At 33.2% G+C, this 25,029-nt stretch overlaps 1 protein-coding gene across 2 annotated transcripts; it reads left to right on the plus strand.

Moving 5' to 3' along the window:
* The first annotated feature begins 1,555 nt into the window (after positions 1–1,555).
* LOC149418007 (serine hydrolase BPHL-like) lies at positions 1,556–23,145 on the plus strand. 2 transcript variants are annotated; one of them, XM_089639590.1, is made up of 5 exons: positions 1,556–1,920; positions 11,867–12,124; positions 17,568–17,721; positions 18,953–19,208; positions 22,839–23,145. In XM_089639590.1, exons 1-5 carry the CDS (start codon positions 1,816–1,818, stop codon positions 22,933–22,935), a joined length of 870 nt encoding a protein of 289 aa, XP_089495716.1. In that variant the 5' UTR covers positions 1,556–1,815; the 3' UTR covers positions 22,936–23,145. The 2 variants fall into 2 exon arrangements, with proteins under 2 accessions (XP_089495716.1, XP_089495714.1); XM_089639588.1 differs by lacking the exon at positions 17,568–17,721 and adding an exon at positions 17,787–17,940 and having other exon boundaries at positions 1,558–1,920.
* The last annotated feature ends 1,884 nt before the right edge of the window (positions 23,146–25,029 follow it).

Consider the following 25,029-nt stretch of genomic DNA (forward strand, 5'->3'; position numbering starts at 1 on the left):
TCGTTTCCACAACATTATTTCAAACATTAGGCTGCCTTTACATACGTAATTTTTTTCCCGCAAGTCGCTCACGTAGGTTACTTATGGCAAAATCACCAATGTAAACGACACTGTAAATCTCTTATAGGCCATTCAGACAGAGCGATTTTAATTGAACGACTCTGTGTCAAATGACACTTGCAAGCTAATCGACAAATGTGAACACTCTTACAACAGAGTTGATTAAGTTTTTAGTTGAGCAACGAAAGTTGAATGCCCGTCTACTTTTGTTGTTCAAGTATGAGTCATCGTTCGATTTTCCTGCCAAAGTGAAACATGTCAACATATGTTTCAAGTCGCTTGCGATTTTTAGTTGTCTGCGGTCAAAAGTAGACGTTCCTAGTGAGTGGTTTATTTATGCGTACCTAGTACTTATCATCATAACATCTACTTCAAAGAAAGAATATATTAAGAGGTGAGATGATATGATGTTCAGATTTATGGATCTATATTAAAGCCATCCCTGTCTTTGGGATCAGAAGCAAGAAGTTTACAAAAATAAGAATGCCCGTGACACTGCAATTAATTATATCATTTTTGAAATGTTACGTAACTTAGAAGTTATTATTATTAAAGAACAATCTATGAATGATAAAAAAAAAATATTTTTTTTGCATCAACTATTGCAACGAACACTTCGTTTCTAAACAATGATATCGTATTTTTTGAAACTATGTGCATATAAGCCAGGCTTGAAAAAGAATCTCCCGTTGCCAGGTATCTTAGCGTAATTTGGAACTTAGTTTTTGCCGGACAGCCGCGCGCATAACTGTCTTATTTTTTTTTTTTTTTTTTCTTGAATCTTAGACAACAGTACATCAAATTGTTCTTCCAAAATTCGCAAATGATTGCAATAGCCTTCGGTATCTCCTAACGCCTTAAAATTTTATCCTTATAATCCATTTTTAGTCCACATTCGAAGTTTTTTGCGCTTTTTCATAGTCTAAAGTTCGTTCCGTAAAAGGTCCGAAATCATAGGGATGCACGCAGCAATTACTTCACTCGACGCAATCTTGATTAAAAAAATCGGATCTTGTCCAATTTTTGTCGTTCAATAAAAGTCGTTCAACTAAAATGGTCCTATGTGAATGGGGTATTTGATCAACTTTGTTGAAAGGGTGTTCATACTAGTAGATTAGCTTTCAAGTGTCATTCAACAGAGAGTTGATCAACTAAAATCGCAATATCTGAAAGTGTATGTGTGAGTGGTTTATTTATGATGTGAGTGGTTTATTTATGATGTGAGTGGTTTATGATCTATTCCTACATCCCACTACAGCCGTTCCTCAATAATTATAAATTTGTTTCTTTTTAATACATGTTATTTTTGTTATCCCATTATAGTCATTGTTTACCCTTGCCTAAAGGTTAAAATTGAACAAATAAGTACCTTCCCTTCGCAAAATTCAAATAATATTCTGTAAACCGCCAAAACGAAAATTTTCATTTGCCCTTGAAATGTGTGTAAATAATATTTATTCATGATAATAACTTTGTGAGCACAATACATAATTCCTCTATAAATATAAATCAGTTGGCACTTGGTACACATCGTTTATTAATAATCATTGTAGCCATTGTAGAAAATCGGAAAGTGCTCAGCATAAAATCTTATCTCTTCTCGATTCGAATATTTATCAAACACTGTTTGCTGAAGAGCTAAAGTAGTATATTTTATTCTCATGCATTTGTGTCTGTTCTCTGTTCTGAGTTCGCCCGAGTTTGCCATTCGCCGTAGTTAATTTCAATTGTCGGCGAGCACCAGCAAACAGTAAAATGAATATCTATAGAAGTTTTCTAAGTAATTTAGTGAAATCAAATAAAAATTGTGCCCAAATAATCTTCGCGAGAAACATTTCTAGCGAAAATGTAGAATTTCAGGTGATTTTGATAAGCAAATAATATTTTTATCAACTTTTTGTAACATCAAACTTTGTTGATCTGTCAAAACTTTTTGAGTAGGTCCATGGTTCAATGAGATGGAAAAACTATTTTATATGAGTATATGACGATTTATTAGTTTTTTTTTGTGTATAATTATGAACGTCTTAATATTAAACTTTTTTTAAAATTAAGATTGAAAGCGTTGCAATATGATAAAAGTATATTTTAGTTTGATTTATTGATGAATATTTTCTTAATATGACGTTATTATTATGACACGAAGGCGCGCCCAAATCTGTCATAATAACATTGTCAATAACAAACATTTATTAGCTGACGTCATGACCTTTTCAAATATTATTTACTTGACTCGTTCAAATAATATTTTTAGAAGAAAACACTATTTTTTGGGTAAATATATTTCCCTAACTGCCGCACTTCGAATAGGCACAGATTATTGAAATTACACATTGTTTCAACTTAATTACTACAAAAAAACAACTATTTACGTGTGGGTAGATGGTAAAAGATCCTTTATAATTCCATTTTTTCATTTAATCATAGTACATAATATACTAAATACGCATAAATTTCTTAATTATCCTAAACTAATAATCTATTTTGTGCAGTGTGCACAAAATAGGTTTGTGCACTTTGTGCATTTTTTCTTGTAATAATTTATAAAACAAAGTGTAATTTCCTTAATCTGTTCTTAATTCTAAAAGTTCGGCGGTTAGGGAAATAATTACCATTTATTTTAACAACTTGCACAATATATGTTTTTGATAAATGAGTGAGGCTGTTAATAATAATAATAATTATTGAAGGTAAAAATCAAGTAGACGTATCATACAACGACTTTGCAAAGACCTTTGACTCGGTAGATCTGTTTATTCTCCTAAATATGTATCATGTGGTATTTTCCTTTCTACCAACTTTATCTGAATTTAACTCTGGAGTACCACAGGGGTCAAATCTTGGACCTTTATTATTCTCGCTATTTATCAATGACATTTACCATTGTATAAAATATGCTAAGTTCCTCTTATTTGCGGATGACATTAAACTATTTCTTTTAATAAAAATTGTGGAAAATTGCTTGCAGCTACAAAGTGATATTAATTCAGTCACACCAATAAATTGGTATTTATTTTTAAGAAATGCTCTATTATGTGCTACACCAAAGCAAACAAAATGTTGTACTATAACTACAAAATGCCTTATTCATCTCTCAAGCACATTGTTATTTCGAAAGTTTTGGAAATCATATTTGATACGCACCTAACATTTCACGTCCACATTGAAACGATATGCAGCAAAGTTTTGAGATTTCTGGGTGCTAAGCAACTCCAGGCATTTGCCACTGCAGCTCGGCCGCGATTTGTGTGCTTAACTATAGTATAGTACGCAGCATTTTGGAAAGCGACTTAATAATATGGGGACCTGTGGATTTTACTTACTCTCTAATGGTAGAGAAAGTACAAAAGAAGTTTCTGAGATATTTATATCTTAGAGACTTTGGGTATTATCCCAATATGGCTTATATTCATCAGCCTTTTTGCCCAATATGCTGGGTTTAAATAGCCTCGCAGATAAAAGGAAAACTGCTTTTCTGATAAACAGCACATAATCTTCTGAACAGTCATATCTGCCGACAACTTCTCAAGAGCTCACAGGCTTTCGAGACTTTCGTTGTTCTGAGACCCTGAACTAACCTACCATTGGTAATAAAATGATTCTGGTTTTAAATAACTTGTCCCCTGACATCGATATTTTTCAACTGAACATTTAAAAATCGTGTTATTACTTAACTAAATATAATGTACATTTATTATTGGTTATATTAACTGATAATGTACATTTATACTAAAATAAATAAATTTGAATTATACTTTTTTCACATTTTTAACACTTGCCTACATTAGCTTCAATTTTTAAAATGTCACACTTGTATGTAATGCCTGTTTTACACCTGCCGAGTGCTCGGCTGATGTGATAGTACAGTCAGTACTCAGTATAATAGTGGGCGAGTGATTCAGGCGAGACAGTGAATAGAAGCAAGGTACAATGACTCGATCGAGTAAGAACCCTCTCTACCTGCATACTCAAATCGGAGCTTCACTCGCTCTCTACTAAGTAAGTGCGATCAGCCGAGTCAGTCAGTGAAAGAAAAAAAATTCCAAATTTCGAATTTTTTATGAATTTTATACATTTGTTGTTAAAAACAATCAGTACTTTTAAAAATTTATAAACCTAATATATATATATATTTTTAATATGCTTCCGATTTTGTTGTCCGGGTTAAATCTTCCCCATAGGAAAAACTAAACCCTTCCACTTACTTTTCCACAAATGATCAGCTAGTCAATCAACACTATGTAAGTGCATTATATAAGTAAAATAAATACAAAACAATACAAGAACAACAACACGTCAACTCACCAGATATCAAATGGGAAAAAAATTCACCGTCTCCAGATATTTTCATATCAGAGGGTTCGGCTCGGTAGAACTTCTAACAGGGCCTATAAATCCTACTGATCCCTCAACATAAATATTTAAAAAATCTTTTGTTATCCTACATGTATTCAAAATGACCGACTTTTGCATCTTTATATATAAATTTTTTGATAGATCTAATACGCCTAAATTTTTAATTAGAGAGCTAGGTATAATGCCAGTAGCCGAAATAACGAATGGTAATATTTTTATAGTCTGAGAATGCCAAATTCTTTTTATTTCATTTCCTAAATCTGTGTATTTTCTTATTTTTTTATTTTTTTTTAAACTTCCGATTTAGTTGTCCGGGTTAAATCTTCCCCAAAGGAAAAACTTAACCCTTCCACTCACTTTTCCACAAATGATCATCTAGTCAATCAACATTATGTAAGTGCATTATATAAGCAAAATAAATACAAAACAATACAAGAACAACATGTCAAATCACCAGAGATCAAATGGGAAAATAATTCACCGTCTCCAGATATTTTCATATCAGAGGGTTCGGCTCGGTAGAACTTCTAACAGGGCCTATAAATCCTACTGATCCCTCAACATAAATATTTAAAAAATCTTTTGTTATCCTACATGTATTCAAAATGACCGACTTTTGCATCTTTATATATAAATTTTTTGATAGATCTAATACGCCTAAATTTTTAATTAGAGAGCTAGGTATAATGCCAGTAGCCGAAATAACGAATGGTAATATTTTTATAGTCTGAGAATGCCAAATTCTTTTTATTTCATTTCCTAAATCTGTGTATTTTCTTATTTTTTCACTAACAGATTTTTGAATATTACAGGAATTTGGAATAGCGACATCAATGATATAAGTTATTTTTTTAATTTTGTCATGTAAAACTATATCGGGTCTATTATGACTAATCGCTCGGTCTGTTAGTATAGTTTTATCATAATATATTTTATAAAATTCGTTTTCTAAAAATGAATTTGGTTCGTATTCATAATATGGTACTACATTACGGCAGTCAATCAAGTTATGTTTAATTACCAAATTTTGGTGAATTATTTTTAAAACTTGATTGTGCCTAAATGTATACTCGGACGGTGCTAATATAGAACATCCCGATATAATATGTTCTATAGTTTCCGGAAAAGTCAAACATTTTCTACACAAATCATCAATTTGATTTGTATCTTTGATTATATGCTTTCTATAATTTTTAGTATTAATGACTCTATCCTGAATGGCAAGCATAAATCCTTCTATTTCTGCGCTCAACTCTCCAATACTCAACCATTTGTTTGACGAAATTTTGTCAACATACGTTTGGTTGAGATAATTGAAGTGTTTTGCGTGTAAAATTTTATTTGACCAGGAATCTAATAATTCCTGGTTGGGATTTATAAAAATGTTGGCATTCTCATCGTATAAATTTAAAGGTGTAATATTTCTATCTGCCTTGCAAATTATTTTGTGCATTTCTGAGCTATGAGCTTTCCTATGGAAAAAAGTTCTTAGCATTTCTACCTGATTATGTTTCAAAGAAGTTATTTTGACTATACCTCTACCTCCTAAATTTCTAGGTAAATTAACTCGTTCTATAGCTGAATTTGGATGATGGCAATTAAACTTTGTTAGCGTAGTTCTAATTAATCTTTCTAAGTTATCTAAATCTGTATTAGACCATTTAATTATGCCAAATGAGTACGTTAATAGAGGTATTGCCCAAGTATTTATTGCTTTTACTAAATTTTTAGCAGATAGATTGCATTTTAAAATTTTCCTGATCCTAGTTTGAAATTTAATCCTAATATCATTTTTAATACTACTATGGTCTAATCTATTTGATTGTGGGTATCCTAAATACTTATAAACCTCATCCCTTTTCATACTAGTAATTTGGAAATTTCTAAATATACTCTCGTCCCCATCTACAAATTTGCCTTTCTCTATATGGATCGTTCTACATTTATCTAAACCAAAAGTCATTTTGATATCATCTGAAAAGTTTTTAACTACCTCGATCATTTTCTCTAAATTTTGTTCAGAATTCGATAATAATTTTATGTCATCCATATATAATAAATGCGAAATTGTACTACTCTCCCTTGTATTACCCTTAACTTTTATTCCAAACTTGCTTTTAATTAACATTTTAGATAGAGGATTCAATGCTAAACAAAACCAAAGAGGACTCAATGAGTCTCCTTGAAAAATTCCTCTTTTAATTGAAATGCCCGGTATTACTATTTTCTTTTTATTAGATTATTATTAATTATTATTATTATTATTATTATTATCCACACACTTCCTTCCTTTTATAAAAATCTCAGGCGAAATTACGTAATGATATTTTATGGACATACGTAATAGGTACTACAACTATGTAATAACTAAAAATATCTAATTGTACTGTGTATGTCTTAACAAATAAATAAATAAATGTCACCTGTTACCGTTCAAAACATGCTTTTTTTTAAAACAGCGCCAACTGTTGAACGAACATAATTTTTTTTAAAACAGCATATTGGATGTAAAAGCAACACGTGCTATTGTTTCTCTATCTGCACAGACAGACTGAGCCACAGCGACGCGTGGCGGGGTACAGCTCATAGCCTATAAAGTTATTTATCTTTTTTACTTGTACCATCGTGCAAGAACCTCACCTCCTGAAGTTTCCGCCTTTCACCCTCGAATACCCCGTACTATGTAATCTGTGAAGGTAACAAAACACGTTTTATGAAATTAAGATGAATGCGGCAACCATTGCAATGGTAAAGCAACTGACCATAATAACATTTAGCGTACATGTAAAGAGGGAGGGTGGACCTTCTCATTACTCTCTTTTGGCACAAACTCCTAGTTTCATTCACATCCATGCATCATCTCATAGAAGCTCTTGTGTTGTATGTACTGACTCTTGAAATGACTTGACTCATTATATGTACCGACTCTTGAAATGACCTGACTCATTATAATATCCCAACGTTCCTTTCTCCATTGGACATTTCGATTTCGTCCGGTTTAGTGCACACCTTCTTAATAATGCCATGGTTTATGATTACCGCTGAAAAGGTTCAAGATAAATTGATGTAAAATTTATTAAAAATGAATATATCGACGCCAGAAAAACAAAAGGACGTAAACGACAATTTAAATTTTTAAAAAAATCACAAAAAATATTTATTGAACAAAAATACAGAGTACAAAGGGTATAGCTTATAGGTTACATCCTATTTCTTCCAGCTAACCCAACAAATACCCATTATATTACATAACCCAACAATTACATGTTAACAAATGTATGTAAATAATAAATTAAGAAAAACAGAGGTATTTAATTTATGAGAGGTATTCATTTAAGGTGTAGACATTTGTTTAAAAGAAATGTTTTTAATGATGATTTAAATTTAAGTATGTCGGTTATTTGTTTGATGCTACATGGAAGGTTGTTATATAATTTAATTACCATGTAGTGTGGTCCTTTTTGAAATATAGTTTTGTTTGCTTTTGGGATTAATAAGTTTTCTGTGTAACCTTGTAGCGTGTTTATGTGTTGAGTTTTTTTGTGGGAACTTTTCTGGAGATGATCGAACTAACAGGCATAACTCCAATATATATATGTCCGTCACTGTCAGAAGTTTGAGATTTTTAAAAATTGGTCTACATGAATCCCGGTGATCAGAGTTTGTAATTTTTCGTAGGCAACTCTTTTGGATGATAAAAACATCTTTGGCGTTTACTGAGTTTCCCCAAAAAACTATTCCGTATTTTATCAAAAATTAGTTAATCCTATAGTTTTAATTAGAATTTTCGTCATCAGAACTGTATGTTTAACTCATTTTTGATCAAATTGTCGCTTACGCCCTTTTGCCTTTCCGGCGTCGATATATATCTGTCACCAGAAACAGTGATCTCGGCAGAATAATGTATTCCATATTGGTTTCTTCCATGCAAAGGTCATGTTGATTATTTAATAAGCATAGTTTTATCTTTACTGTTATTGATATTTATTGAGATATTTTTTATCTCAATCTATAATAATATACAATACATCTCATCGGCTTAATTAATTAATTTGTCTCCGACTTCCACCATTCACTACTCTGTACATTGTTACTATTAAAAATAAAATCATTATATTAACTTTTATTTGACTCTGTATCTCATACCAGTGCAGAGATAATGCGTTAAGTCTTCCTCGGGCGTCACCAACTTTTTCTACCGTTAAAACCACTCTCTAAAGACTCCTGACACTAATAAGAACAAACTTTAAAATTTTTACAAAAATCGGTCCAGTAGTTTTTGATTCTATAAAAAAACATTAATTTTATATACAGGGTGTATCGGCACGTACCCGACAAACTTTTACCAGCTATTCCTTAGCACATTTAGAGTAAAAAATGTTATGGGCACTTTGCTGTCCGGTAACATTTTTTTTTAATAAAAAATTTATTATTCATATTTTCACCACATATCACCAATGTTTTATCCTTTGTCAAAATTTGAAAACCCATCTGGCAATATTTTTTTCGAGTTTCGTTGAATAATGTACGTACGTACCTACGTTTGCGCGCTTTTACAATCACAACGAAATGGCACGGCACCATTCGTCTCATTTTTAGCTATTATTATTTAGTGTGTACGAAAGAGCGAGGACATTTTTTGACACACTTGCTAATAACAGCTGTTGAACACGAGAAACAATGCAAATGACAGTGACGGAGTGTGGATTTTTTATTTATTTTTTCTTTTTAATGGAAAAAAAATGTTACCGGTAATTTTAATTAATTTTTTTTCCTTTGTCCGGACAGCAAAGCGCCCATAACATTTTTTACTCCAAATGTGCTGAGGAATAGCTTGTTAAAGTTTGTCGGGTACTTGCCGATACACCCTGTATATATAGATGAAGAATTCTAAGATTCAATCGAAGATCAATGTTATGAAGTGTAAATCAATTGAAAACTCAGCTACGCTATCCTAAATTTTTTTTCTTTCACACGATTAACATTTTTAAGTCGTTCTATTTTCTTTCCTTGTCTAGTCCTCGTTTCTTTTACTTCATACGATTTTTTTAAACTTATTATTATCATTACATGTAGAAATATTATGTAAAAAAAATATGCTAAAAGATGGCGTTCGAATCTCAATTTGTGCAAAAATGAGTTGTGCATTAAGCCGAAAATATGTAATATATTCTACCATCATATAGAATCACCTCCCGAAGTTAGAACACTTTACCCCTGGACATCTGCATATACATAGAATTGAACACTCATGTTCTGATAACCAGTTGCTATCAATATCGATACTTACAGATTAAGAATCATATACACGAGTGCTTGTCGTAAAGGTATTATGATTATCTTTATGATCAATAGCTATCTAATACTCTTGTTTTTTTAAGAGTTTTCTTTATAAGGTAACTAAACTTATTTTTTATAATTCGCTACTGGAACACATCCACATCATTAGCGTTTTTTTTAAAGCATAAATCTTATGATAATTACAGAAATAATTAGATATTGATGTGAGGGGGTAGTGCGGTTCAGATTTGGAGGGGGGAGGGTCGGAGGAGTTAAAATACAGAAACATGGTTAGCGTAGGTGATTTACAAGGTGCTATAAATTTATTTATTTTTAATTGTATTTTTCTGTTAAATCCTAAATTTTCTACGGCATTATAAAATAACGCTCTACAAAAAACAAAATGTCTAGAAATTGTTACATAATAAATGTCCAAGAAATACAAAAAAAAATTGTGAAAGTTTTAATACTATTATGATAGTGATATTATGTTCATAATAATCAGGGCCGGCCCTGTACAGGTGCAATTGGAGCAGTACGCTCCGGGCGATATAATATCTATACATTTGTTATGCTGAAATGTTAATTATATGAAAATCCCTCGATAGAAAAAAATTGCAAAGTAAGCTCTGAAAATTATTACAAACACGTTTTGTTCTGTTATTTAATAAGTTATAGGCATGAAAAAAAATCACATTGTTTCTTTAAATACAACTAAAGCATTTGTCGAGAGATTTTTGCTCTATTTCAAACGAGTCGTGTTTTATTAAATATTTTTCCATTTTCATATATCTATATTCGTATTTATATATCTCTCTTTCAAACCATCATTGAAAGCTTACTACGGGGCCTTAAGATTTCACTTTCTCCAGGCACCGCTAGGCTCAGGGTCGGCCCAGATAATAAAATTTACATTATTATGTTCAAATCTTTGATCATTTTTATATCACATATTTCAAGAATTCCCCTATGGTAATTGAGCAAAATTTTTAGACGGTTAAGGAAAGGGCTAAAGGAAGGATTTTTTAAATCCGGGACTTAGTGGCCTTGGATTAAATAAGGAAGGATAGACGAATACTGGTAGCTTAATACGTGGCTGCATCCGAGTGGCTCAGTTCCCCACTCAATGAGCGATGGATGCAGATGATGCGGCGGCCTCCCTGATGGACGGTTTAATTTAATTTAATCTAATTGTTTTTATTGTATTACCTATTTATATGACTATTTTATTTTTGATTTATATTTTAATTTTATGTTTAGGTACCTGCCTAATTTTTTTTTCTCTTTGTTTTATCTTATTTCCATTTTTATAATTTTTTACTTTATTTTATTGTTTCCCTATTTTACTGCATTTCATGTAATATGGCAGACTGGGATTGCACTATCCTCCCAGTCCTGCAGGATTAAAACTTATAATAAAAACATATAATAATTAGTTAAAACAATGCCTTCTCATGTAGTCAACATTAACAAAGAATGGGTGGTGATGGTCACTGGTTTCCATCGAGTTTCTTGTTGGTAAACATAATTCTTGACAGGTTTAGTGTTGTAGACTACATATAGTACCCTGGGTACACAGAGCTCCGGTCTTTTTTAACTTTACTTTTGAATCGCCAACCAAAATATACAATCACACAGTTTTACCAATGCTAAGACCCCTATTTTTTTTGTATAGAAATGTTAGCGAGTGTTAGGTTAGGCTAGATCATATTACATAGTGAAGTGCAACGTTATTTTATCAACCTATTAATTATACGCATGTGTATCAGGATGTATTACCTCACTGTCCAATGCTGTGGAGGTGTATGTAATAGGACAGTGTATATCACGGTTCCATGATAACTCAACACAGTGACAATTCAACACACTTTTAAAAAGTGATATAAAGTCATTAGAAACGATGAAATAAAATAAAATTTTAACCCTACCTAACCTAACCTACTTAACCCAGTTAATAAAGTTTTTGTTTCATCACTTTCCATGACTTTATATAACATTTTAAAGATGTGATGATTTATCCGGTCACCGTATATCACATGGTACAAGCGCTGTAATTAAATATTTTTTGTTTCAGCTCAGGAATCGCTGGCTAAAGTTTATTGAGTAAATTCCAATACACCCTGTATTTGTGTAGTTAAATAAGTTAATTTTTATTGTTTTTATTTTTCAGGAGAAGATAATCCGTGTTGGCGACAATGATATCAACTATTTGAAAACTGGAAATGGGCCGCACAAACTCCTTTGCATGCCCGGAGCGGTGGGATCTATCTGGACTGATTTCACCCCTCAAATCAAGGGGTTGGACAAGAACCTCTTTACCATAATAGCATGGGACCCCCCCGGTTATGGAAAGAGCATACCCCCTTATAGAGAATTTCCCCTTAATTTTTATGAAAAAGATGCAGACCTTGCTCTTTTGCTGATGAGGGTGAGTATTTTTGATATATGATATGTCTAACCATCAAAACTGTCTTGCATTCGTTTTAAAAAATTTGAAGAAGTTCGCCTTATTTTGTCATCTTTCGACATTTTCGACCAAAGTGGACGATATTTCAATGGCTCAGAGTTAAAATATTGTATCTCTATAAATCATAATGTTATTGAGAAAAGTGAAACTGAATGTTTGCAAACATTCGAAAATTAGACTTTGTGAAACAAAATAAGTTTATAGTTGCATAATATTATAGTATGTAAATACAATATTTTGGTATGGCCTTTTGTTTAGCATTTTTTTTAATTTTATTTTTTTTATGTGAAACAGCATAAGAGTCCCAACTGCTCCCAACCGTCTGGAGACAGTGAGACTGGCATCCCCAATTGGGGTATGTTATGAGCCTGAAGGAAGTGGGGAGGGGAAGGAGATGGGAGGACGAAGGTACCTGGCTATTCAGATCTGGTCACCAACCACGGCCAAAGCCATTTCAAGCAACGTTTCAATTCTGAATGGTGGTCTTACACCAGGGCACAAATATAGATTGACGTCACAGCGCCTCTGGGATCATCCGTCCACTGCCTAGTGACGACATCAATCAACGTTAGCCTCGTACCGCTCGTGCGGTGATCTTCTCGCGTATGTGACGCATGCTTGGGGGCGGTGCCTGGAACGTCACGGTGAGACCCAAACGGTCGCACTAGACATATCCAAGGCCTTTGACCGGGTCTGGCACCGATGACTTGTCAACAAATTACCTTCTTACGGACTTCCCGCATCCCTGTGTACGTGGATTGCTGACTTTTTAAGGGATAGGTCGATTCAGGCGGTTGCTGACGGTTTCACCTCTTCCTTGCACTCTATAAATGCTGGTGTCCCACAGGGATCGGTTCTGTCTCCGACTTTGTTTTTGTTGCACATCAATGACCTTTTGACATGTGCATCGATTCATTGTTACGCAGATGACAGTACAGTTCATGATAGCTTTTTGTTTGACAAGCCCCCAAAGGGCACACAAACTCCAACGGCTCGGAGGGCTTTGAAGCAGAGAATGGACGGTTATCTCGAGAGTATTTCCTCCTGGGGTAAAAATAATCTCGTCGAATTTAATGTTTCAAAGACCCAATCCTGTCTGATTACGTCCAAAAGGGATCCAAATGATAATCTAGTCTCCTTCAACGGAAGCAATCTTCCAAACAGGCCTTCCATTGATATGCTTGGTGTAACTATAAGTGACCAGCTCAGGTACGGGGGCTCCATCGAAGCCAGAGTAAAGTTGGCCTCTCAGAAGCTGGGCGTACTGTACAGGGCCCGCAGATACTTTAATAGTACACAACTGCTGACCCTGTACGAATCGCAAGTGCGCCCCACTGTCGAATTTGGCAGCCATCTCTTGTCCGGAGCCCCTAAATACCTGAAAAAAACCCTTGACTCTGTGCAAAAACGGGCGGTCCGTTTGATAGATTCCCCAATCTTAACAAACGGACTGCAATCTTAAGAGCACAGGCGTCGGGTAGGTATGCTGTCCTTGTTCTATCGGTATTACAATGGAAGATGCTCTGAGGAACTAGCGTCATTGATCCCTTCGGCACCGGTGCGTAGTCGGGATACACGCCAAACGCGCGCCCAACATTTGTACACGGTTGACATTTGTCACATGAGAACGGGTCGCTTCTACGATTCGTTCTTAAGTTCAACAGCTCGGCTGTGGAACGAACTGCCGGCCTCTGTGTTTCCTCCCTCCTACAACATGGGACTCTTCAAGACCCATGTTCACTCCTTCCTCTCCAGAAAAAGACCCTCCAAACAGCATCCCCAAAGATGAAATAGGCCCTGAGGGAAATTATTTTCTTCAGGGCCTCCTGTGGAGTTAATATAAAAAAAAAATACTATATATTATTTTAAAATGAGAAATTTGTGAAATAACACAATTTGTTAAATTGTGAAAATTGTGAAATTTGTTAAATTGTAAAAATTATATTTAATCAAATTAAATTTAATTGCACACGCCGGGTTTTGAACCCGCGACCTCCAGCTTCGCAGTTGAGAGCCTTACCACGAAAGCCGTCAAATGAGCATAAATTTTATTGTTAAGGTGATACAATATCTGTGTTCATCAAAACATTGTCTGGAGGATTTACAACATATTTAAATATATTTATATCTTTCGGACTATTTTAACCTAAAAAAATATATGCTGTCTTTATAGTACATTTCAGTATTTGTTTTTGACCAAAATTGGAGAGACAATATTTTATCTATAAGCCATTGATTTGACCCTTTCTGATTTAAGTGTATTATAGACGAGTGGTTTGCCAGTAGTTATCTATGGTTTTAATAGAAACATGTGGGAAGGGATTGAGCACCAGGCTTGACTAAAGAAAGTATGGTAGAATGGCCGAGCCTTTCGACGTGGTGGATTCGGTTAGTACCTGGGCAAACCAGCCGTCTGTAGTCGCCTTAAAAATGGCGAGATTTGCCACTTTTTAATGCCCTTTTGTAAGTTTTCCTAAGATAATTTATTATGATTTTCTAAATGTCTGGCAAAATTAAAAACATATTTGATTCCCAGTTCAAATGGTGCAGTATTGTCTTAAATCTTGAATGTAATCAAGATTCGATAAATTATAATTACCACAATTCGGAGCAGCATATTTTATTTATATTTGCATAATTTTGGTTTGCAATTGCAAACCGTTTTCCTGAACGATTCCCACTTGTTTATTTTTTACTGCACCAGTTTCAACCTGCTATGGGCAACTTTATTCTTGTTTTTGTTTGAACTGACCCCACCTTTGGAATTTGATCGCCAATATTAACAGCATAAAAACAGTTGTATTATTTCTGAACAGAAGAACACTGGCATAATTTGGCAATGTCATTAGTTCATCAATCAATCAATCATCACTATTTTGCAGCAAACCCAAATAATAAAAATAATAGGAGATTCAGTCACATCTAGGAATTGAACCCACAACCTCTTTCTTGCTGGGGAACTGCTCTGACCCATGAGCTAATACGACCATATCAAACCTATGTCATTTTAAACTGTTTCATACTTTGACTGAGATCTACCAACGTTATCTTCATTTTTCTAGTGCACATTTTTACTGTATGTATGATTGAAAGATTCTACTTGAACTAAATGCAATGTGGATCACTATCTTGCTTCGTAAGCAAGCCTTCTTTAAATTAAATTATTTTTATAATACCATCTTTAAAAACCAACAGTAAGACACTTCTTGGATAAATATATCGATTTTTATTTAATGTGTGACATCTATTGACTTTTCCAGAAGTCTAGGATGAATATTATGAGAATTATTAAGATTATATTACGAGAATTAGTAGATGCGACTGAATCTTTTTCTGTCTTTTCTGTTTCACATTTTTCATTTGAGACTCGTTAATATTGTCTTCAATGATTAAATATTACAATTTGAGGTTTTACTGATTAAATTATTTCAAAAATAAAAATGGAATAATTGTTCTTCGTAAGCAAGCCTTCTTTAAATTATATTACATATTTAATAAATATGTAACAATAAATAGGCACTACCATTGACATCCACCCATCTTTGTTAAATGGATTATATTGACAAATCTTACTTATTTCTTACATACTATATCTTCCTTACTTAATATATCTTACTTGCTAAGGTTGAGGCATTTCAAACTTCATCACATTATTTGATGACCACCATCACTATTTAGATTTTTCTACATTAGAACATGGATGTACATTAGAGCATGGATGTCTTCGAACAAACTTAGACTAAATCCATCCAAAACAGAATTTCTCTGGACAGCAACAAAAAAGCGTCAGTCAATGTTAGACAAAACTCCTCTCATTACTTCTGGCTGCAACATCATCCCTAAAAATGGCATTAAACTCCTAGGTGTTCATCTAGATGAAGATCTCTCACTCAAATCCCAAATTAACAAAACAGTTAGCGCAGGTTTCTTTCACCTGCGTCAAATCAAATCTATAAAAAGAAATATTCCAGCTAGCGCCACAAAGATGTTAGTAAACTCCTACGTTGTATCACGACTCGACTATTGCAATGGCATATACGCAAGGCTCCCTAAAATATACACTGACAGACTTCAGTCGGTTTTCAATGCTGCAGCAAGGCTGATAACTGGTGTTCCCAAATATTCCCACATCTCACAACATTTGCGAAACCTTCATTGGCTTAAGTGCCCTGAGAGAATCCAATTCAAACTCTGCTGGATGGTTTTTAAAGCCGTACATGATATGGCGCCACCCTACTTGTCGGAACTCTGCATTCCAAACGATGTTAATGTTAGGCAAGCAACGCTTCGATCAGCATCTTCAACAGCCATAGGTAGACTTTCAGTACCTATGCGCAATCACAATACCAATTTTGGAGACCGAGCTTTTGCAGTAGCAGGCCCAACAGCTTGGAACAAACTCCCTTCATATTTGCGAAAGATCGACAGCTCATCTGAGTTCAGAGCAAAACTAAAGACTCACCTTTTCAACTTGTCGTATCCAGAATGATGACCTTTTTTATTGTTTTATTCATCAGTAGTATTTCATTGCTCAGTCCAGGGGATTTTCTATTTGACTTTTTTTTTCACCGTTATTAACCGTTTATTACGCGTAAACAATTTTTTTTAAATATTTTATAACTGACACCACGCGCAGAAATCATAACAATCGGTATTTGTAAATATAAATTAAATATGTATGTTAGTCGTAAATCTCTAGTTTAAGCCGTAGTTGTAAGTCGTTTTGTAGCGGTATTGTGTAAAAATGCCCACTTGGTCATAAAAATATGTATAGCTTAAGTCATTAGTTAAAAGTCTTAGTTGTAAATCACTCGACATTAGTCTTAGTTATAAGTCTCTCTCTATCTATGAAACTTAGTTATAAACCAAAAGTAATTAAGTCTAAGTGATCAATGCATAAATTAAGTTGTTAAGCGCCCTTGAGGTGATTTTCTCACGAAAACGGCGCTATATAAATAATCCAATCATTATTTATTATTATTAACATCCTCCGTTAAACTCCAATTCTCAGCCCGTTTTGGCCTCTTATCAATTTGTGGTCAGCTGTCGAGCATAGTGGTCATGTTATGAAAATCGACCGAAAACCGAGTTAGAGTTTGACAAGGACTATTAAAATAAAATAAAATAAAAACGACGATTGTCCACCAATTTGATGGTCAACAGATTAGTTTGAAACACCCCTGGCTTACTAGAATCTTACTTGCCTACTACATCTACTTACTTACTATATCTTTCTTACTCACCATATATTTCTTCACTATATCTTTCTTACTCTCCACATATTTCTTCACTATATCTTTCTTATTAACCATATATTTGCTCACTATATCTTTCTTACTAAACATATATTTCTTCGCTATATCTTTCTTACTAACCATATATTTCTTCACTATATCTTACTTAGGCTTTAGAAATCAAAAACTTTTCTCTTCTTGGATGGAGTGATGGTGGAATCAGCTCTATAATTCTAGCAGCAAAATATCCCAAATACATAAAGAAGTCTGTCATCTGGGGAGCCAAATGTTACATTTTAAATACAGAAATGCTTGGAATCAAAGGTTATTTTTTTCATTTAATTAATGGTTGACTATTTTTAAAGCCGGTATCAATTTTTCCCTTCCAGGCACTAGAAATCCAAAAGTTTTCTTTACTCGGGTGGAGTGATGGGGGCATCTCTTCAATGTTTTTGGCAGCCAAATATCCCGAGTTTGTTAAAAAGGCCGTCATATGGGGAGCAAATTCTTTTATTTTGAATACTGAACTAGCAGGATACGAAGGTGATTCGAGTGGAAACTAACAAAACTAATATAGATGTAATGTGTGTTATGTTTCAAGTAGCCCTTTGTATATACCAAATAATAATTGGATAATTTGTGTAACGCCATTTTCATGAAAAATCATCTCAAGTGCTTTTTATTAATATTAGGGCCCTTGTCTAGTGATTTATCCCCCCTGAACCTCCTTCTCTGCTGCCCTGGCCAGCATTGCAAGGTGGTGGGAAGCAATTATTGATTATCAGTATTTTAGTGTCATGGTACTGTTTTGAGGATTTATAATACATAATATTATGTATAATGTATACAGAATGTAACAGAAATATTATATTGTTTGTTTAAAAAAAAAAATGTCACCGAAGATCAAAATGACATCTACATTTTTCTACGCTCAGTTGAAATTTGTCAGGTACGTCCTGTTACACCCTGTTTAAATAAATTGTAATACTTAATAGCAGAATATTGAATTTGCGTTCTTAACCGCTTCTGTGCCAAGAGCGAGTTAACTCGCATTCTTGGCCTGCTGTGCACAGCTACACTTCTACCTACTGGCATTTAAAAGGTTAATTGATTCAATGAATATAGAAATATTTAATCTATTATTTTTTCTGTGACTACTTTAATGAAGTTTGGAATCTAATAATTGACATAACAACTAACCCCGTGAGAACTTATATATTGTGCAAGTACATTTGTGGAGCTTAACGTCAAACAATGTTATCTACAAGAAACATACAAATAATTCTAGGCCTTAAAGTCAAATAACGTTATCTACAAAAAGATATAACAATAATTAGTATTGGCATGTTCTTTTGTAGAAGCACATTGTTTGACAAACCATCGAATTATTGATATTTTTTTTTTCGTTTTTTTTTTTCATCTACATAGATAACGTTTTTTGCTTTAAGACCTAAGATTATTTATAAATTTTTTGTAGATCATGTTGTTTGACTTTAAGCCCTCGATTTCTCACACAAGTGCCTGACAATGTATTAATTTTTGTTATTCCTTTCAGGCTTAAGAGATATTACTAAATGGTCCAAGAGAATGAAAGAACCCATGATCGCTTTGTATGGGGAGTCATATTTGGCTGAAACTATAGGAAAATGGGCCGACGCCATGAAGAATATCCACCAGGAGAATCGTGGAGATATTTGTATGTCCAGGCTGGTAGAAATACAATGTCCAACATTGCTTTTATACGGGGCCAAAGACGGTTTGGTGGATCCGCAACACATCTCAGTTTTGCATAGCAACATTGAACATTCTATGTAAGTTATGTTGTTTGTATGTTAATTCTTCGTTGTTATGCTTTTTCACTAATAATTATATTAATCTTAACTATAAAGCAAAAATCATCTTTCCTTATCATGAAATCAGCTCTGGAATTTCTAGGACAGTGCAACTATTTTCAGCTTGCAATGTCATGAGCTATGAAATATCAATTTGACTTTGAAAATGTTTGTTTAAAAACTATGTTTGTTTTTTTCCAAATTTTTCAATTTCTATGACAGCGCAACCATTTTCAGCTTGCAAAGTCATTTCCATCAGGAGCTCTGAAATATAAATTTCAACAAAATGAAAAACTATGTTTATTTTTTTCAAATTTTTAATCCAAAGATAGCTAGTAACTGTATATTATTTGTTATTATATTTTAAAATAATAAATTATATATGAAAACAATTTTAGATGAAAAGAAAATACACATAGAAACTTTGTAGAAAATTTTAGTAAATTTTACATGAGATAATAAATATAGAAACTATGTAGAAGATTTTTGTAAATTTAACAGGATAAAAATACATATAGAAGATTTTTGTAAAATTTACAGTAGAAAAATACATATACATAGAAGATTTTAGTCAATTTTACAGGTGAAAAATACATGCAGAAAACATATAGAAAATACCACTGTATATACCACCTCAATAACATCACAAAATAAATGCAGTCTCCGTGGTTTATTATCTTAAATCATTCCAGTAAACTGTCTCTTACAGTCGTGAGTATTTTGCCGTTCCTGGATCCAAAAATTCTGGAGCATCTTTGGCATTAGCAGACAATCGCAGAAGGGCTGCCAGTCCCCCGTTGGTACCCCTCATTATCCAATTTCTCCTTCTTATGCCTGTATTATTTTATTTTTTTATGTGAATACCGTGTCCCAACCAATTGGAGCCAATGAGACTATGGCATTCCTAATTAGGGTATGTTGTGAGGCTGTAGGTAGTTGGGATGGGAATGAAATGTTAAAAAGGAGGGTGGGAAAGTACCTGGCTATTCAGATCTGGTTACTAAATATGGCTAAAGCCATTTCAAGCAACATTTCTATTCTGAATGGTGGTCTTATACCAGGGCGATACTGAGAGTATTTTCCACTCTGGAACTTGCCGCAAATACACTGTATATATTATTTTTATTGAAACAACAGTTCAGTTTCAAGTTATCCTAGACGAATACAGGATTTAAGACTAGATAAAATAAGTATGTTAAAACGAAGATACATAAAAGATACATAAAAAGTTACATAAAAAAGATACATAGAGGCGATCGTGATAAATAATTATCAAATTACATTTTTAGTAACATTTCTGAATCAGTCCTGCCTAGATCCAACAATCATTTTGTCACTCTTGGACCGAAGGATGACAATTCACACAGTTTCAGCTGAGAGTAGATTTTATTATATATTTTAGGACCGAGATATGAGAATATTTTTTGATAAGCCGCTCTGTTGCTTGTTGGAACGGAAAGGTCATTTCTTCCCTTACATCTGGTTTGATGTTTGTGTTCGGCTGTTTTCATTTTGTTTGTATTTTTATGAACATGGATTACAATTTTTTTTATATAGCACTGTCGGACATCTAGTACATTAAATTCCTTGAAGAGAGCGTCGCTCGAATATCCGAAAGGTTTCTTCATAATAACACGTAAAATAGATTTCTGTGCCTTCAATAACGGGTTTAATGTTGTTCTTCCTGTACCTTCCCACCCAATGCAACCGTAGGTTATGATGAGTTACACAGCCCGTAGTATATGTTTTTTTGATCTTGTTTTTTTTAAAATTTCCCGTAATAAAATAAATATGTTAATCAGGATGCGCACTCTTTTAGCTACATTTTCAATATGGTTCTTCCATTTGAGGTTATTATCAATTATAACGCCTAAATATTTAATAAATTTAACACACTGGAAAATTAATTTTTAAATTTCTTCACACATATGATTCACTTGATTGTGCAATATTTTCTCTTTCGCGTCATATATTCTCCTTACACTGCTTATTCCTGTCATCCACTCCGCACGTCCCGACAATTATAGTGTCCCTTATTTAATCTTATTTATTGCGCCTGCAATCTTCCCAGATCTTCAAATTTCAAGGGCTTAAATTTAAACAACGGTATCTGCAAAAAAATTCAAGTAGTTTTTTTTAAGAAAATTCAATAAATAAAAATACATTTTTGTTAAGCCTAACTTGAAGACAATACCATTCTTGATGAAGTGAGAGTTTGATTTTTGTGTTTAAGAAACTGTTGTGTTCCCACAAACAGTTCTCCTACTCGTCGTGGAAGGAGATTATAAATAAATGGTTCTTTGTGATAAATCAGGGATTTATTAATACTTCACGTATTACAATGGTGACTCGATAGTCGACCTAACTAGAAGCTGGCTAATTGAGATCTGAGAACAGTAAATTTGTCTGGGAACATTCTCGCTGGCCCTGGCGACTACTGGCCACTAGCTGCCATCTTGCGGACTTCCACGCAAGCTCTATACACTGCCCTCTATGAGTGCATCTGTGAAGCTCTTACTTCCCAACAGAAACCTAGTAGAAGTAATATCCAAAGGCAAAATTAATGTACATAAAAGGTCGACACTGAAATTGCAGTGCTTCGTGACATGCTTGGGTATAATTCTTCAACACTCTAATTACAGGACTCCTTCTCCTAAGGGTTAAAGTTAAATAAGTACAATAACAAATAAACCAATTCGAGGGATTTTCAAAAATCGTTATTTATAAAAAACATGCCAATATTAATTATTGGTATGTCTTTTTGTGGATAACGTTGTTTAACTTTAAGTCCTCGTGATATTGGTAAGTATGTTTTTTGTATACAGGTTGTATCGGCACGTACCCGACAAACTTTAACCAGCTATTCCTTAGCATATTTGGAGTAAAAAATCTTATGTGCACTTTGCTGTCCGGTAACGTTATTTTTTAATAAAAAATTTATTATTCATATTTTCACCACCTGTCACCACTGTTTTATCCTTTGTCAAAGTTTGAAAACCCATCTGGCAAATATTTTATTCGAATTCCGTTGAATAATGCACGTGTGTACCTATATTGGCGCACTTTTACAATCACAACGAAATGGCACGGCACCATTCGTCTCATTTTTAACTATTATTATTTAGTGTGTGCGAAAGAGCGAAGATGCTTTTTGACATACTTGCTTATAACAGCTGTTGAACACGAAACGCAATGCCAATGACAGTGATGTAGTGTGGAAATTTTAATTTTTTTTGTTTTTAATTGAAAAAAAAATGCTACCGGACAGCATAGTGCCCATAACATTTTTTACTCCAAATGTGCTAAGGAATAGCTGGTTAAAGTTTGTCGGGTTAGTGCCGATACACCCTGTATAATTTATTTGACTTTAGGGCCAAGAATTATTGGTACGTTTTTGTAGATAACTTTGTTTGACTTTAAGCTCTTGATTTGAAACATGGTTTTATACACATACTTCTCAGAGATCTCATTTTTACAGCATTCAGTCGGTGCTTCCATTCATTCTTATTTTCCTCTACAAGTTCCATCGCTCACTGCTCCTCTATACCTGAGGTTTTTGGAAGATTTTTACTGTAAAAAATATTTTTTTTTTTCCTTCTTTAATTTCAGCACCCATATTTATCCAGAAGGAGGCCATAATATTCATTTGAAATATGCAGAAGACTTCAACAAGAGAGTAACGGATTTCCTTACCAAAAAAGATTGATTTAATTTATATTTTACTATGTGCAATACGATATCCATTATCCTACTTACCTGAAAGGTTAAAATGTCATTATAATATTATGTTTATGTTTCACGAGGTGAAGGTTAAGTTTAAAATTGTTATCCGTATAAAATATGTAAATAACGTTCATAATATTAAATTTACCATTTTTTATTATTATTATCATTAATAAAGGCACATTTTCCAATATATCTTGTTAATTTATTTCCTAAACGGTTACCCTTTTCTTTTTTCATCCCGAGTTACGAATCCTTTACATTATTTCAATAATTTTTTAAACCTTTGCGGGTATTTAACCCGTCAGGCTAATTTGTTCACTTTTGGGAATAATGATAATAATAACATGGCATTTATATAGCGCAGTTTAGTGTAATTTAAACTTCAAGTGCTCTTTGCTATAACAAATTTAAAAACAGTAATTTAGTATTAGTGGACATGTTCTTAAAATTATTCCTACGGTGTGCCTTACCCAATACAGATATAATATTATAACACTAAATATACTGTTTATACAAAGTGTAACTTAAAATAATAATAACAGCAGGACAGGACAAAACAAGAACATTAAAACTAAAACAATGAAATGAGAATCTTCTAAGCAGACATTTTAAAAAGGTACAATAAGGAGGCAACCGAAACCAAACAATTTCCGGAAGTTTTAGAATATGGCTTATTATAAAATATCGAAAAGAAGTTAACATTTATGAATGGTAAGATTTTTAAAATAATTCTGTTTTTAAAGCCCATTTAAAAATTCAGTCAAATTCTGGAGATTAGTAAGAGCTGAGGGAAGTCTATTCCAGATGAGCGGGCCTGTTACACGAAAAGAGTGATCATAGTAAACGGCTCGATTTGACCTAGAAGGTTCGATTAGACGATTACTAACATCTAGATCTGCTGACCTTAGAGTAAGCTGTCTATTGCTTAAGTTTTGTCGGACACATAGTTCCGATATATAGGCTGGCGCCATTCCTTGCAATGCTTTGAAGCACTCTCATGATCTCACAGAAATTGTTATATCTCCCTTACTGTTTATATCTAAACGTTGTTAGAAAGAGAAAACACCACGCTTTATTTTCAAATCTAGAAGTAAACCACAGTAGATTTAAAATGTGCACCTTTATGAAACCAAAGGTTTTGAAATAAACTCACAAAACTTGTTGAATTTTTTACTAATTTGTTTTTTATATGAAATGACAAAAAAATTACGTGACATTAACGTTTTTACATAATACAATTTGTCCAATAAAATAATTTTTTATATATATATTTTTTCTATTAATTGTCATTACTTTAAGTTACAACAAAACGTAAAGAGAATCATTTTTTTATGTGTGCATTCACAATTTTAACATTTCATTTATAATAATAAAATTTAAAAGCTTATTTTATCGCCTTTCAAAAACAGTTTTTGGATAAATTTAAAAATATTCCATTTATTTGAATTTTATTGCAAAGCGGAAATACTCCAACCTTCTAGAATAGACTTGATGCCTGAGGATTTAATTGTTATTTACCTAACCGCCGCACTTTTAGGCACAGATTATGGAAATTACACTTCGTTTCAACTTAATTACTACAAGAAACAACTACATATTTATAAGCATAAAATAGTTAATGTACATCTGCGCACCTTAAATTCATCAACCATCAATTTATTTAAAGTACGACCATTATAACTGGTTAGTACAATAGCAATAGATATATAATGGCACACGGATAAATAATTTAAAAAAACAGCGACCTGCATGCGCAAAATTGATTGCAAACATAATTAACAAGTAATTCTTTTGTATATACATTTGTGCCTTATATAGTTAAGGCATTTCAACATGCATGCCTACTTGTTCAATATTTATGCGAGTAAGATTGAGAGTGTAGATGGACCTTTAAGTGTGCATTTTTTAATGGAAGGTCTTTTGCTTCTTATCTGAGTAAACACATTTAAAAAATTAATGCGGCAATCAAGCAACTCGGGTTTTTCCTATACAAAATTAATATTTTGCAAAAGCATGATGACTGACAAAGATCTTTCACACAAATTAATATTGTGGTTAGGTCTAGGTAAGTACT

The sequence above is a fragment of the Hesperophylax consimilis genome, chromosome 14 (genome assembly GCF_061612785.1).
Source record: "Hesperophylax consimilis isolate HC1 chromosome 14, BYU_Hcon_1.0, whole genome shotgun sequence".
Taxonomy (NCBI): Eukaryota; Metazoa; Arthropoda; class Insecta; order Trichoptera; family Limnephilidae; genus Hesperophylax; species Hesperophylax consimilis.